The sequence below is a fragment of the Colobus angolensis genome, unplaced genomic scaffold (assembly GCF_000951035.1).
Source record: "Colobus angolensis palliatus isolate OR3802 unplaced genomic scaffold, Cang.pa_1.0 Scaffold7, whole genome shotgun sequence".
Classification (NCBI taxonomy): Eukaryota; Metazoa; Chordata; class Mammalia; order Primates; family Cercopithecidae; genus Colobus; species Colobus angolensis.
Window position 1 is genome coordinate 9,208,146 of NW_012120709.1, and position 12,698 is coordinate 9,220,843.

Here is a 12,698-nt window from a genome sequence, read left to right on the forward strand (position 1 = left end):
AAGTGAACTAACAAAAACCATTAATTACACCATCTCTAACAACCAAACCAGCTATTGCTTTTCAGTGTTTTGGTGATACGTTGGAGTAGGAAGTCTTCAAAATTGAAAAATATTATATATTATATAATCATTATCTATGGTTTACAGATTTTATTTTTATGATACATATCTCTATGTAGTGGTACACTGAGGACATAGCAAATATGCAAGAAATACTTATTAAACTGAAGTGAACTAACAAAAACCATTAATTACACCATCTCTAACAACCAAACCAGCTATTGCTTTTCAGTGTTTTGGTGATACGTTGGAGTAGGAAGTCATATTCGAATTGATTAGATCCTTGGAAGAAATAGTAGTATTCTGAAAATGAAAACAAATTAAATAGTTTAATTCCCTCCCTGTATTTCTTTACAACAACAACAACACAAATGTGTTTTCATAGATTATCTAGAATAGATGACCTATGGGCTGTGGTTCATGCCCTTTACTACATACTTTGAGAGGCTGAGATGGGAAGATTGCTTGAGGCCAGGAGTTTGAGATCAGCCTGGCCAACATCACAAGACCCCATCTCTATTTTTTAATCAAAAAATAACAAATAAAAAAAAGATGAGATGTGATTCGAGAATGTAAATGTTGGGGACCCTTGGTATCATGCTCCCCAAACATCTACCTACAGCCAGTCATACTCCAAGTGGAGGACTCATGAGACAGGATATCAGACCCAGCTAGGGCACACAGGGGCTTTGATGGAAGAAACAACACTGGGGAGGGGAGGGAATACAAACAAAAACTATTGGTCCCTTGAATAGTTGCTTAGGCTGGTCTTGTTTGAAGACATACGACACAAACTCAAGCTTTTCTCAACCCACCCTCAGTCCCCAGTCCATGAGGGCCTATGAGGGCAGAAGGGACTACAGGAAAGGTCAAAAGTACAAGGTGTAGGAAAGGGTGAGACTCCAGACTGCCTGAGTCTTGGCTGCCATGTGCTTGCTTGCACATACTGTGTGGCTGATGTGGTCAAAGGAAATTCCAGAGACTCAGGTACATGGGAAATAGGAACAATCACATTCCCGCTGCCTGCCAGATAACCCTGGGAATACACCACTTGTGCCACCAGCCCCTGCTCATTCTAGCTCTCCTATTCAGGGCCACGTACAGTGTGAGTTTTTCCTTGTGGCCCTGTGGGGAACTGCAGAGACCTGTCCCTTTCCAATTTGGAGCCCTATTCTCTAATCTTAGAGGATTTATAGTTTTGAAATGACATTTCCAGTATCTTCATGGTTTCCTCATCTACTTACTATTTTTAGAGTAGAAGACTGCATCAATTTTAGGCCCAATTCCTCGGAAGTTCTTGGTAATCAGTTTGGGATAACCAGGGTCCATCATCTGTCTCCTTTCATCATACCTGAGCAAGAAAGAAACCAGCAGGAACTCAGTCAGAAAGTGGTTTTCCTGATATGCACCACAAACCTACCTTCTCTACTGAAGAGCTGTTCCCCAAAGGGCTTAAGTTGTTCTGATGAAGAAAACCAAGGACCTAAACAGTTCACTGATTTCCTCTAAGTCCCTATAGGACTCAAACCTATGCTTCCTGACTCTGGTTAAGTCTTTTTTCCACTATACCATAATACTTCCACTAGTGCTTGTTCCTGCTTCATAGAGTCTGGCATAGAAGGTGATTTGGCTACAGCATAGGCCCCAGTGACCAATTTTTCAGTTGCTTGTCATTGTCTTCTTTTCAAAGCTATTCACTGAGACAAAAATACCCATTTCCCCCAAGAAGATAATAAACAGGTCAAGGGGCTAAGAGCCAGGGAACCAAAGGGATTTATAGACACATGTTTGAGAGAAATTGAAAATAAACCCTTTCGTTTACAGGCTGTATGGTCATATCCTAGTTTCTCTCTTAAATTCTCTTTTACCAGCAAGTGGAAAGAGTTTTGTATCTCTCTAGACTTCCAAGTGGCAACTGAATCTAACCGTTGTCTTGTTTTTATTCAATTTGGTTCTCTAAGTATTTATGACTTGCTTAGCATTCTCTCATTGGCCTTTAAGGGAAAAATCGTGGGCCAAGTAGAAGCAGAAAACTAAACAGAACCACTGTTCAGAGGTGAAATGTCAATGTTCATAATAACAGGCTACAGCAAACTACGCCCATTTATGAGCTCTTTGGAAAGTGTTATTTGCTAAAATCAAGTTTTGTTTCTCAAACAGGGCTAAGGGCTGGTGGACAAATTCAAGTCATAAGCACCCGGTATTCAATTGGAATTAGATGTTGAGTTTTAAATGTTTAAGAATAAATAATAGTTGTAAATGTAAGCTTAACATATACGTTATGTCTCATGTCAACCAGGTAAGCAATCTAGGAAATGACTGGCTTACCCAGAAGAAGGAATAGAGAATCCTCTCCTCCTTCAAAATTTAGACACTTGAGACAACAGAGACAGACACTCAAATGAGCTCCTATCCTCACTTGACCATATGACTTTCTTTTAAGGAAGACCTTGCAGGACCTCCTGACCTCCTGTCATTTAGAGGATGGTTTCTCGTTTTGTCTTTTAAATCCGGTGATTATAGAAAGGAATCTGGAAATCCATAATCCTCCAAACTGACTGTAGATTAAATACTTGGTCTTGTACATCTATGATACTCTTTTCCAATGTGTTTCCACTATGATTAATAAGATGATATTTTTTAAAGTGTTTTTTTAAAAAAACATATTATCTACTATTTCATATATTAGAAACCAAAAACACAAAGAACTTGGTTGACAACAATTATTTCAGTCTTAATCTCTCTCCCTGGAAGGTCAAGGAGTTTTGGGAACTTGCACAGAAAACATGCCTTTTAGAAAACCTCATTCCATGCCTATTTCACAATCTGAGGGGTGAAATGACCAACCGTTAAAACTCACCTCCAATATTGGTTATCTACGAAGAAGTAGGTCTTATAAAAATGTGGGTTAAAAACAGCAGCATCAATTTTTTTCACAAAGTCAGGAAAACCAAAAGAATATATGCTCTTGGGATAATCTGGCTGTGGTCTTAAGTTACTAATTAACCAGTATTTGTCATCTGTGAAGACAAAGAAATAGGGTAAATTTGAATTATACAGAAAGAGTAATAAGAAAATACTGATTTACTATAAACAACATAATTCCTTTCCCACAGTTATAAAATGTATTGCTTATTGATCTTAAACATAGTCTCTTTTCCTTGGTTCCTATGGGTTTTTTTTTTTTTTTCACAAGTATTACTATTTTATAGTTTACAAACTTTTCCCAGAAATTGTATGTATTACTTAGGTATTTAGGCTATTCTAGTTTACAGTTCAGAGCCACTATTAATAAAATCAAGAGTGGTTTCTTGGCCTATATCTATTAAAAAGTATTAGTCTCTTCTTAATTTATTCTCTTCCTTGAAGTAAACTCAATGGCAAAACTAAAGATTAGAAATACCTTTAAAAAGAAAAACTTGATTTCTGGCTTCAATTTCATAAGTGGCTTCAATGCCAGATGGCAAGGTTGGCCATAAGGAAGAAATTAAATTAACACTGGTTCTTGGTCTCTCAGAAAGCTTCAGCAAGAAGAACCTGACATGAAAGACATTTAACACATGTTATAAAACAATGTGGACTCAAGAACCATGGCATGTGAATAGGAAGGACCTGTGAAAAGACCCAATGTTTCTTTCCATCGTCTTCACATTCTGTTCCATGGATGTCTGATGTTCATGTATCCATAAGGAAAGAATATCAATCAACTCTTTGATAATAACAATGACTTTAACAAGCAATCTGATATACAGAAATACCCTGGAGCTTGGAATCCAGGGATCTAAGCTTCTAGTGTGACCCTACAATCCACTCACCAGTTTTGTAACCTCAAGGAAGTCACCTATCCTCAAGTGTCTCAGTCTTATAATCTCAAAAATGGGAAATATTTGTACTACTTGACAAATGTTAGTCTTCCCAACTGCCCCTCCTTACCACCAATATCTGCTTCACTCTGTGTTCTAAGAAAGAAACGAAAAGTTATCCTGGAATTCTCTCCTCCATAACCAGGAAATCAAGTTTCTTGCATAGGTACTCTTTTACAGTCTTAGTTTCAGACTTCACCATTTTCATCTATAATTAAAATAGTCTGGCTTCTGTTTCCTGTCTTCTGATTCCCCATCCCAGATTCCTACTGCAAATCCTTTTTTACACACCAGTTCTCTAGTTAAAACGCAAATGTGATTACACCTGTCTCCTGCTTGAAAACCCTTAAGATCTCATCACTGCCTACAGAATCGAGTCCAAGTTCCTGCTTACAAGTTTCATCTACTTCATTTTCAATTATTTCCCACTGTTCTCTGACAAAAAAGTTTAAAGGCAGAAACTTTAATATTGGTTAGATATGAAAATGATCCTACCTGTCTTTGAAGAAAAAGATCTTATCTCCCACTGTAGTGACAGCATCAAAACTCAAATTGGGGTCACAGAGAGCTGGTTCTAAATTGTCAGGTTGTGGCATGGGTTGGTGCTCTTTTGGGCCTCCTGAAAATACATTTCAAGAAGCATCAGTAAACAAAATCTGCATTTTATTTCAGAGGAGGAACTGTTATTTTTTAAGTACTCAATTTTCTTAATGAACATTGCATCAAAATCATTTTAAGCTTTCTATAACATTCACAGGAAGCATAAAGTAAGGTATTTTTTTTCCATATGATTGCAATATCATGGAGGAAGAAAATCTGATTATCTTTACTTTCCTTTTCCAGTTATAATGGATTATTTAATGGATTATTTAATGTGTGGCCTTCATCAATAAGGCAGTGGTATCTTGGATAGAAAGAATATGAGACTTGAGGCCTCTGGTTCTGCCTCTGGCTCTGATATTAACCTATTATGTCTCTTGTCCTCATCTATATAATGAAGTTAATACCTGTGTCACCTGCTACAGAGGGTTCTTATGGAGCTCAAAAAAAGACAGATATTAACATTTTATCCAAATATAGATATTGTTAGACTATTCATAAGAGCGAGTATCTTATTTGGCAAAATGATAAAGAAATTCAACTCACCATAGAGGGACTGAATGCCATGTATGTCATCAGCAGAGAGATGAAATGTGTTGATGTCAACATATTTGTAGGTGGGGAACATTATGGCCTTTGGATCACTGGAATGGCCAAGACCTAAGGAATGGCCAAGCTCGTGAACAGCAACAAGGAACAAGTTTGTGCCTAAGAAGAAACCAATCAAAAGACAGAATGCTGTGAAATGCATTATCATCTTGGACAGTAACATGATATCTGACACAGTGAAAAAGAAACATTTGAGAATCTTTTACTTATTTCTCTACCCTTTTGAATAAGGTTTCTCAACCTCAGCACTACTGACATTATAGGCTAGTAGTCTGGGCTGTCCTATGCATTGTAGATGTTTAGAAATCTCAGGTTTTACCCCTAAATGCAAGTAGCAAATCCTTTTTAGTTTTGACAACCAAAAAATGTCTCCAGACATTGTCAAATATCTCCTTGGGGATAAAATTGCCTTGGGTTAAGGACCTCTGTACTAGTAGACAAATGAAATATATTCTGCTGTAAAAATTCCTGGAATAACTCAGAGCTGCCTTCAACAGTTTTCATTGCTTCTAAATAATTCTCAACTCTCATGACTCAATTCTGGTTTTAGTCCTCATGAAGCTTCACTGGATATAGAAAAAAATGTCTTTAGCAATCATCTTTTCGTAAACCCAAATATAAGGCTATCATTAAGTTTCAGGTACTGTGAGTCACTGAGAAATGTAATACATTATGTCTAATTCCCATACAACTGAAAGGAAACCACCATGCTCTCCATTACAGATGAGGAAACAGTATCTATAGGATTAATCAAATTAAGTGCTTGAGCCAAGATTAGTGTTTATGCTTTTACTACACATGATTCTAAATAAAATTAAAGAGTCTATATGACTCAAGGAAAGAATGTAAGAAACAAAAAAGAGAAAAAATAACTAATTCTTAAAAGAGTCTGCACTTATAATTTAGACATATTTGGACTACCAAGTTACAGTGTTTTCTGTCTTTTCTTTTGAGCCCCACTCAGAGCTTACCATTTTTATCTATGATTAAAATAGTCTGGTTTTACATCTGTCTTTCCTTTTGAGTCCCATAAGAAATCCTTGTTCATTTTTGTGGTATGTCCTAGAGAATACACCTTTGTAGGTAAGAGAAGAGAGAGGAGTGTGTCCCTTCTTTTGAATTTCTCAATATGCAGAATATTTGAAAATTCCTGACTAACAGTTTTGTTTCCTAGTCCAATGCCTTCATTTTTATCTTTTTCTATGACAAAATTGCAGTTCAGAAGAACTGACTTGCCCAGAGTCACACATCACTTAGCTGCAGAGCCTGGCTTTGGAATAGTCTCCCATACCCAAGTGCAAAGAGCCTACACTGTCTTGGGGAGTGTCTAGACAGAAATCCTTCAAGAATTTTCTATATCATGGGTTCAGTAACCTTCCCAGCAAGACTGGGAAGAGTAAGCAAAGTTTTTACAATTTGTCCTAAACCTGAACTATTCTCAGTTCCTGTAATATGCCTATGAGCCACCACCACTGATCCTCATCTGGAAATAATGGGTTTATGTTTGTATTCTGTTTCTCACTAGATTGTGTGCTCAGGGTTGGATTGTGTCCTTTTCGTCTCTGTACTCAAGTAACCTCATCACCCAATACTGTAATAGACTAGATCAGCAAGCATTGACCTATTTGTTTATTTGATTTACTGGATAAAAGAAAATAGGCTGAGGCTGAATGCAGTGACTCACGCCTGTAATCCCAGCACTTTGGGAGGCCAAGGCAGGAGGATCACCTGAGGTCAGGAGTTTGAGAGCAGCCTGGCCAACATGGTGAAATCCCGTCTCTACCAAGAAAAAAAAAAAAATTAGCAGGGTGTGGTGGCCAGCACCTGTAATGTAATCCCAGCTAGTCAGGAAGCTGAAGTAGGAGAATTGCTTGAACCCTAGAGGCGAAGATTGCAGTGAACTGAGACTGCACCACTGCACCCCAACGTGGGCAACAGAGCAAGACTCCATCTCAAAAAAAGCAAATAACAGCAACAACATCAACAACAAAAACTGCTGAAAATAAGCATTTTATGTTATAATTGTCATAAATAACTTCACCTTTAGAAAGCATTTAATCAATCCAATTAAAAAATAAGGCAACATGGACAGATAGAAAATACTGGGTTAAGAGGTAGGAATGCATATTCTGGCCCAGCTTTTCCACAAACTAGCCACTAACCTTCTCTTGGTCTTAATTTCCTCTACCTACAGAAAGCTGTGTTAAATTACTCTTCTAAGGTCCATTAGAATTCCAAAACATTTTTTTGAGGCTAAATGGCACATGTATCCCACTTTAGATGAAGGAATTACAATCCCCCAAATAACCTGGGATAAAATTTAGGCACATACAACATGTCTCGCTGAGGATTTGCAGTTCAGCAACCACCTAATCCTACATGATCTGTCTTTTGACAATATAAAAGTCCTCTTCTCATCAAAAACTTTATAAGCCTCAGGCTGTGTGTTAGATTAAAACAGTCTTTCTGGTGGACATAGTATTTATAAAAATATTGCCATCCAACTTGTGCAATATCAGCTAGAGAGGAGGATGCTGAGTAGAGAATATTATTGATGACTCTCTCCCCATTTACTTTCCACATGACGGAGTCATACACTCTAAAATTTCCAATAGAAAAATTAAAAAGGCTTCTGTCTTGATGGTTAGGATTTTCCCATGCTAGTGATTCCCCTAAATAACAGGGGAGTTTAATTAACCCCATGTCAACTATCTGCAGGGGATAGTAAGTTACTGTTCTTCTGTAAATGCCCCCAAGGTATTAAATGTTCAGTTGAACATTCTGAAATTTTTATCCCAAGACCACTTGAAAGTACATGACTGTATAATCTTGTGTTTCTCTATAGGGATATCTAGATTCTCTATAACTTTTTCTTTTCTGGTCTCTATGAACCTAAGAAATTGTCAGTATATTATGAATCATGCAGATGACCATCTTATCCTCTAATTGTTGGCACACACAGAATTAGTATGTGTTTGTTTTTGAGTTTATGGATTTCACTAGGTCAAGAACTTATCACCTAGGCTGGGCACAGTGGCTCACACCTGCAATCCTAACACTTTGGGAGGCTGGGACAGGAGGATCTCTTGAGGCAACATAGCAAGATCCTGTCCCTACAAAAAATTAAAAAAATAGCCAGGTGGGTAGTGCACACCTGTGGTCCTAAGCTGCTAGGGAGGTTGAGGTGGGAGGTTTGCTTGAGCACAGTAGTTCAGGGCTGTAGGGAGTTAGAATCATGATATGTCATGGCAGCCTAAGTGACGGAGCAAGAACTTGTCTAAGACAAAAACAAAAACAAAAAACTTACCACCTAAATAACAGCTTTTACCTTTTCATATTGTGCTTCTTAAGGTTCCTCTGAGGTTATGCTAATGAACCAGCTCATAGTTCATTGCATCCTCATGGATTGTTAGAACTGACCTTGAAGATGATCTAGTTTAATATCCTCAATTTATAGAGGGTGAAATCGACACCCATACAAAGTGTTAAATTTCATTTAGAGGCAAAATTATAATCAGAACAAGATTTTCCATCATATAATCATTTGTCAGAATGTAGTCTCTCGAAACCAGAATTTTGAATTTGTCAGGGTTTTTGTTGTTTTCCTTTTCTGTTTGCTTAGTTTTTTTTTTTTTCCCACCTTCAGAATGTGTAGTCCAAAATTCGTCATCATCAAAATGTGCATCCCCTCCAATGCCAGGTCCAGGTCCAAAAGCATGAGCTATGGTTCCACCTTTGCCATCAAAAGCATGGAAGTCTCCATGAGCTTTTGGAAAAGGAAAGAAAATTAGTCCTTCTATGCATCCTATAGATCATGCCAAACGACAAAGATGAAGTACAGGTTCCCTACCTCCACGTGCAAAAACCACCAAAATGTCAGCCACGCCTGTGTTAATCCTGCTGAATTTCAAGGGGGTAACATTACTCCATACTTGGAAAGCTTTCTGGATTGCATAGTCAACATCCTTACGGTTCATGTCAGGTGTGTAATTATTGATTCTTTATCATCAAAAAGAGAGAGAAAAATGTATGGAAGGCAGTGTTAATTTTGTCTTACCACAATACTTCATTTTTTTTTGCTAGCACAATTGGAAGATGGATCATTTCATAAATCAGGAGTCCAGATTTTAAAACTTGCTTCATTAAGTACAGAAACATTTTTTTCTTGGACAGCTTCCTGCTTAACCAAAATCTAACTTAATTTCTTCTTATTTAAAACTCACAGATCATCACTGGGAAGGATTTGCTTTCATAGATGGTTATGCTTTTTGCTCCTGTTCCCAGGTTCTGCATTTATCCATCTTGACTACTCTATAAAGTTCCCCTGTCTCTTATTTTTAGTAAATTATCTTATTTATAGTAAATTTAGCTTCATTCTCCTTTTATTTGTAGAATTTTTTTTTTTTTTTTTTTTTTTTTGAGACGGAGTCTCGCTTTGTCACTTAGGCTGGAATGCAGTGGCACAATCTGGGCTCACTGCAAGCTCCACCTCCTGGGTTCACACCATTCTCCTGCCTCAGCCTCCCGAGTAGCTGGGACTACAGGTACATGCCACCGCGCCCGGCTAATTTTTTTGTGTTTTTAGTAAAGACGAGGTTTCGCTGTGTTAGCCAGGATGGTCTCAATCTCCTGACCTCGTGATCCGCCCACCTCGGCCCCCCAAAGTGCTGGGACTACAGGTGTGAGCCACCACACCAGGCTTATTTACAGCTTTTAAAATCTGCTTTGGACTGGCAAGCCAAACGATTCTCCCCCGAGTGAACAATTCTTCCTTCTAGAGAAAATGAATCTTAACAGAGATAGCATTAACAATTGAGGGAGGTTCCTTTATTTACTTCCAGATTTAGGGCTGTCTAACTGGTTCAGGTTAGAAGTCAGACCTATGGGAAAGTAGAAAAATACAGGGCGACATACACCAACATTACCTGTAGGTAATATAATGTTTCCTCCATACCTGCCCCCCTGGCATTGCCCTGAAATGATGGACGTCGGGGACTCCACATCGAGGTGCGTGCATCATCTCCAGAGTAGATGTGTCCAGTTGCCCAGTCACTTTCAGCCCCAAGAAGTGCTGCATTTCCTGGATTTTTTCCTTCATTAAGTTTCCACTGTATTTCATTTTTGTCACTCGAAATTTGTTCATCTCAAGGCCATAAAATCTTTCTAAGTATCTCTGGAAAAAAATACATTCAGCAATGCATAATTATGCACAGAAAAGTTTCTGTTGGGAGCTCCACATATATGACTCAATGGCACACTGATGCTTTTGGACCAGGAATTTCGCACATCTTACTCACAGGTTACATTATTGTTGTTTGGACAATTAATTATAATCAGGAAAAAAGTCTTAATTTTTTGTACTATCGCAGACATGTCAGCCAGGAGCAGTAGCTCAGGTCTGTAATTGCAGCATTTTGGGAGGCTGAGGCAGGAGGGTTGCTTGAGCCTAGGAGTTCAAGAGTAGCCTGGACAACACGGCGAAACCTCCTCTGTACAAAAAATACAAAAATTATCCCAGAGCATTGGTGCATGCCTGTAATCCCAGCTACTCAGGAGGCTGAAGTGAGAGGATCACTTGAGCTTGGGAGGTAGAAGCTGCGGTAAGCCCTGATTGTACCACTGCACTCCAGCCTGGATGACAGACACAGACTCTGTCTCAAAAAAAAGAAAAAACAAACAAACAAAAAAACAAAGACATGTCATAAACTACTAGCTAGATTTATTCCCGGAATCCCAGTGGAAATATCTTTTTTAAAATGTCATGTATTCATTTTTAAGAGACAGGAGTCTCTCTTGGTCACCCAGGCTGGCCACAGTGGTGCATACCTGTAATCCCAGCATTTTGAGAGGCCAGGGTGGAAGGATAGCTTGAGCCCCCGAGTTTGTGACCAGCCTGGGCAACAGGGTGAAACCCTGTCTCAACTAAAAATACAAAAATTAGCCAGGAGTGGTGGCACATGCCTGTAGTCCCAGCTACTTGGGAAGACGAGGCAGTAAGATCACCTGAGCCCAGGAGATGGAGGTTGCAGTGAGCCAAGATCGTGCCACTGCACTGTAGCCTGGGTGTCAGAGTAAAACCCTATCTCAAAAAAAAAAAAAAAAAAAAAGAGAGAGAGAGAGAAAGAAAGAAAAGAAAAGAAAAGAAAAGAAAGGATAAATGAATTATTAATGTTATTCATATAATTTGGGACACAAATTTCTTGCTTAAAAACTCAAAGCTAAACAAAATGGACAATCATGATAAATTCAATGTTAAAATCATCTTAAAAAATAGGGACCAAACTCTTTTAATTAAGGAAAAGAAATTAAGAATTGAAAAAAAAAATCCATAAAAAAATGCTATAAAGATGGGCCCAGCTCACACCTGTAATCCTATCACTTTGGGAGGCTGAGGCGGGGGATTGCTTGAGCCCAGAAATTACAGACCAGCCTGGGCAACATAGTGGAACCCCATCACCATAAAAAAGAGAAAAAAAGCTATAAAGATATATCTGAGATGACTGAGGGTAAAGGGAATATGCTTAAATTATCATGGCAGCCTGAAGTGGTTATATTAATCCAGCCATTGTTCAGATCTCAGATTATTAACTGACATTTAATGATTAGTGTAAAATACCATAACAGAAGTGAATGCCAATTATATTGAATGGAAATTTCTTGGCCAAAGGGTTTTAGAAGAAGAAACACGTTCACTTGCCAATTTCATAACACTCCTTCAAAACCAATACCTCTTTTGTATATTCCTCTTTGGCAAGAAGAACAATACTGAAAGCAGACAGCCTCCTAGACCAATTTTCAGCTGACACTTAAACGCAAACAAACAAACAAACTGGTTAATGCAATAAATCTTAAAGACAAACATCAAGCTAGATAAATACTGTAGAGTCCATACTTACTTCACCAAATAGCACATTATTTTTTTCCAGGCTTGTAGAGCTGTTCAGGGGAAGAGCTCCAGAAGCAGTGGCCTGCAGGAGCAGTATTAGAAGAAACTTCATTGTAAACTTCTAAGTGGATCAACTCAGTTTATTCTGTTCCTTTCTAGTCTAAGTTCTTGAACCGTTCCTCTTTATATAGCCCTTAGTCCAAGCTCTGTGAATATGAATCCCATGAATGACTCATAGTTGATATCATCCCTTGATTTATCTCAAAAACATGCAAACAAAAGCAGACAATGGATCAATTAGCATCTAGTCCATCACTCAAGCAATTCAGAGTATGTACCTTCAAAATGATAAATAAGCCCCTACTTCCACCTATCCTATGAAATAAGCCTTTGTAAAAGAAATATCAAGCAACTAAAAGAGAAAGAGAACTTAAAATACATTTTCTTAAAGCCTGATATTCTCAATTTTCATTATAATACTTTCCTTATATTCATTATAGATAAAAAAGTTTTAAAATAAATGTTGAAAGATTAGATAAAATCCTTTTGCTGGAGTAAATGAATGCTTTTTAAACTGGATCTAGCTCTCTAGAGAAATGCGATACAGAGATTTTATATGTAGCAAAAAAAAAAAAAAGTTTGTAATATCGTGATACTTTGTTGTTTATTCCACATGTTGT

General features: G+C 37.9%; 1 protein-coding gene across 1 annotated transcript; it reads right to left on the reverse strand.

Annotated features, from left to right (window-relative positions):
* Positions 1-95: 95 nt before the first annotated feature.
* Positions 96-12,178, reverse strand: MMP12 (matrix metallopeptidase 12). Its single transcript, XM_011926635.1, has 10 exons — positions 12,029-12,178; positions 10,058-10,305; positions 8,983-9,131; positions 8,773-8,898; positions 5,070-5,231; positions 4,419-4,542; positions 3,464-3,597; positions 2,921-3,080; positions 1,305-1,411; positions 96-363 (listed from the first exon to the last, which is right to left on the reverse strand). Exons 1-10 carry the CDS (start codon positions 12,128-12,130, stop codon positions 263-265), a joined length of 1,413 nt encoding a protein of 470 aa, XP_011782025.1. The 5' UTR covers positions 12,131-12,178; the 3' UTR covers positions 96-262.
* Between the last annotated feature and the right edge of the window lie 520 nt (positions 12,179-12,698).

Bases quoted from the DNA above. Each gene is read 5' to 3' on its own strand.
- MMP12 (XM_011926635.1), bottom strand. From the start codon at position 12,130: ATGAAGTTTCTTCTAATACTGCTCCTGCAGGCCACTGCTTCTGGAGCT. The intron at 8,899-8,982 runs GTAGGGAACCTG...CTTTTCCAAAAG, and splicing joins GGTGGTTTTTGCACGTGGAG to CTCATGGAGACTTCCATGCT. The intron at 364-1,304 runs GTAAGTAGATGA...TTTCATTTTCAG, and splicing joins AGTCTTCTACTCTAAAAATA to AATACTACTATTTCTTCCAA.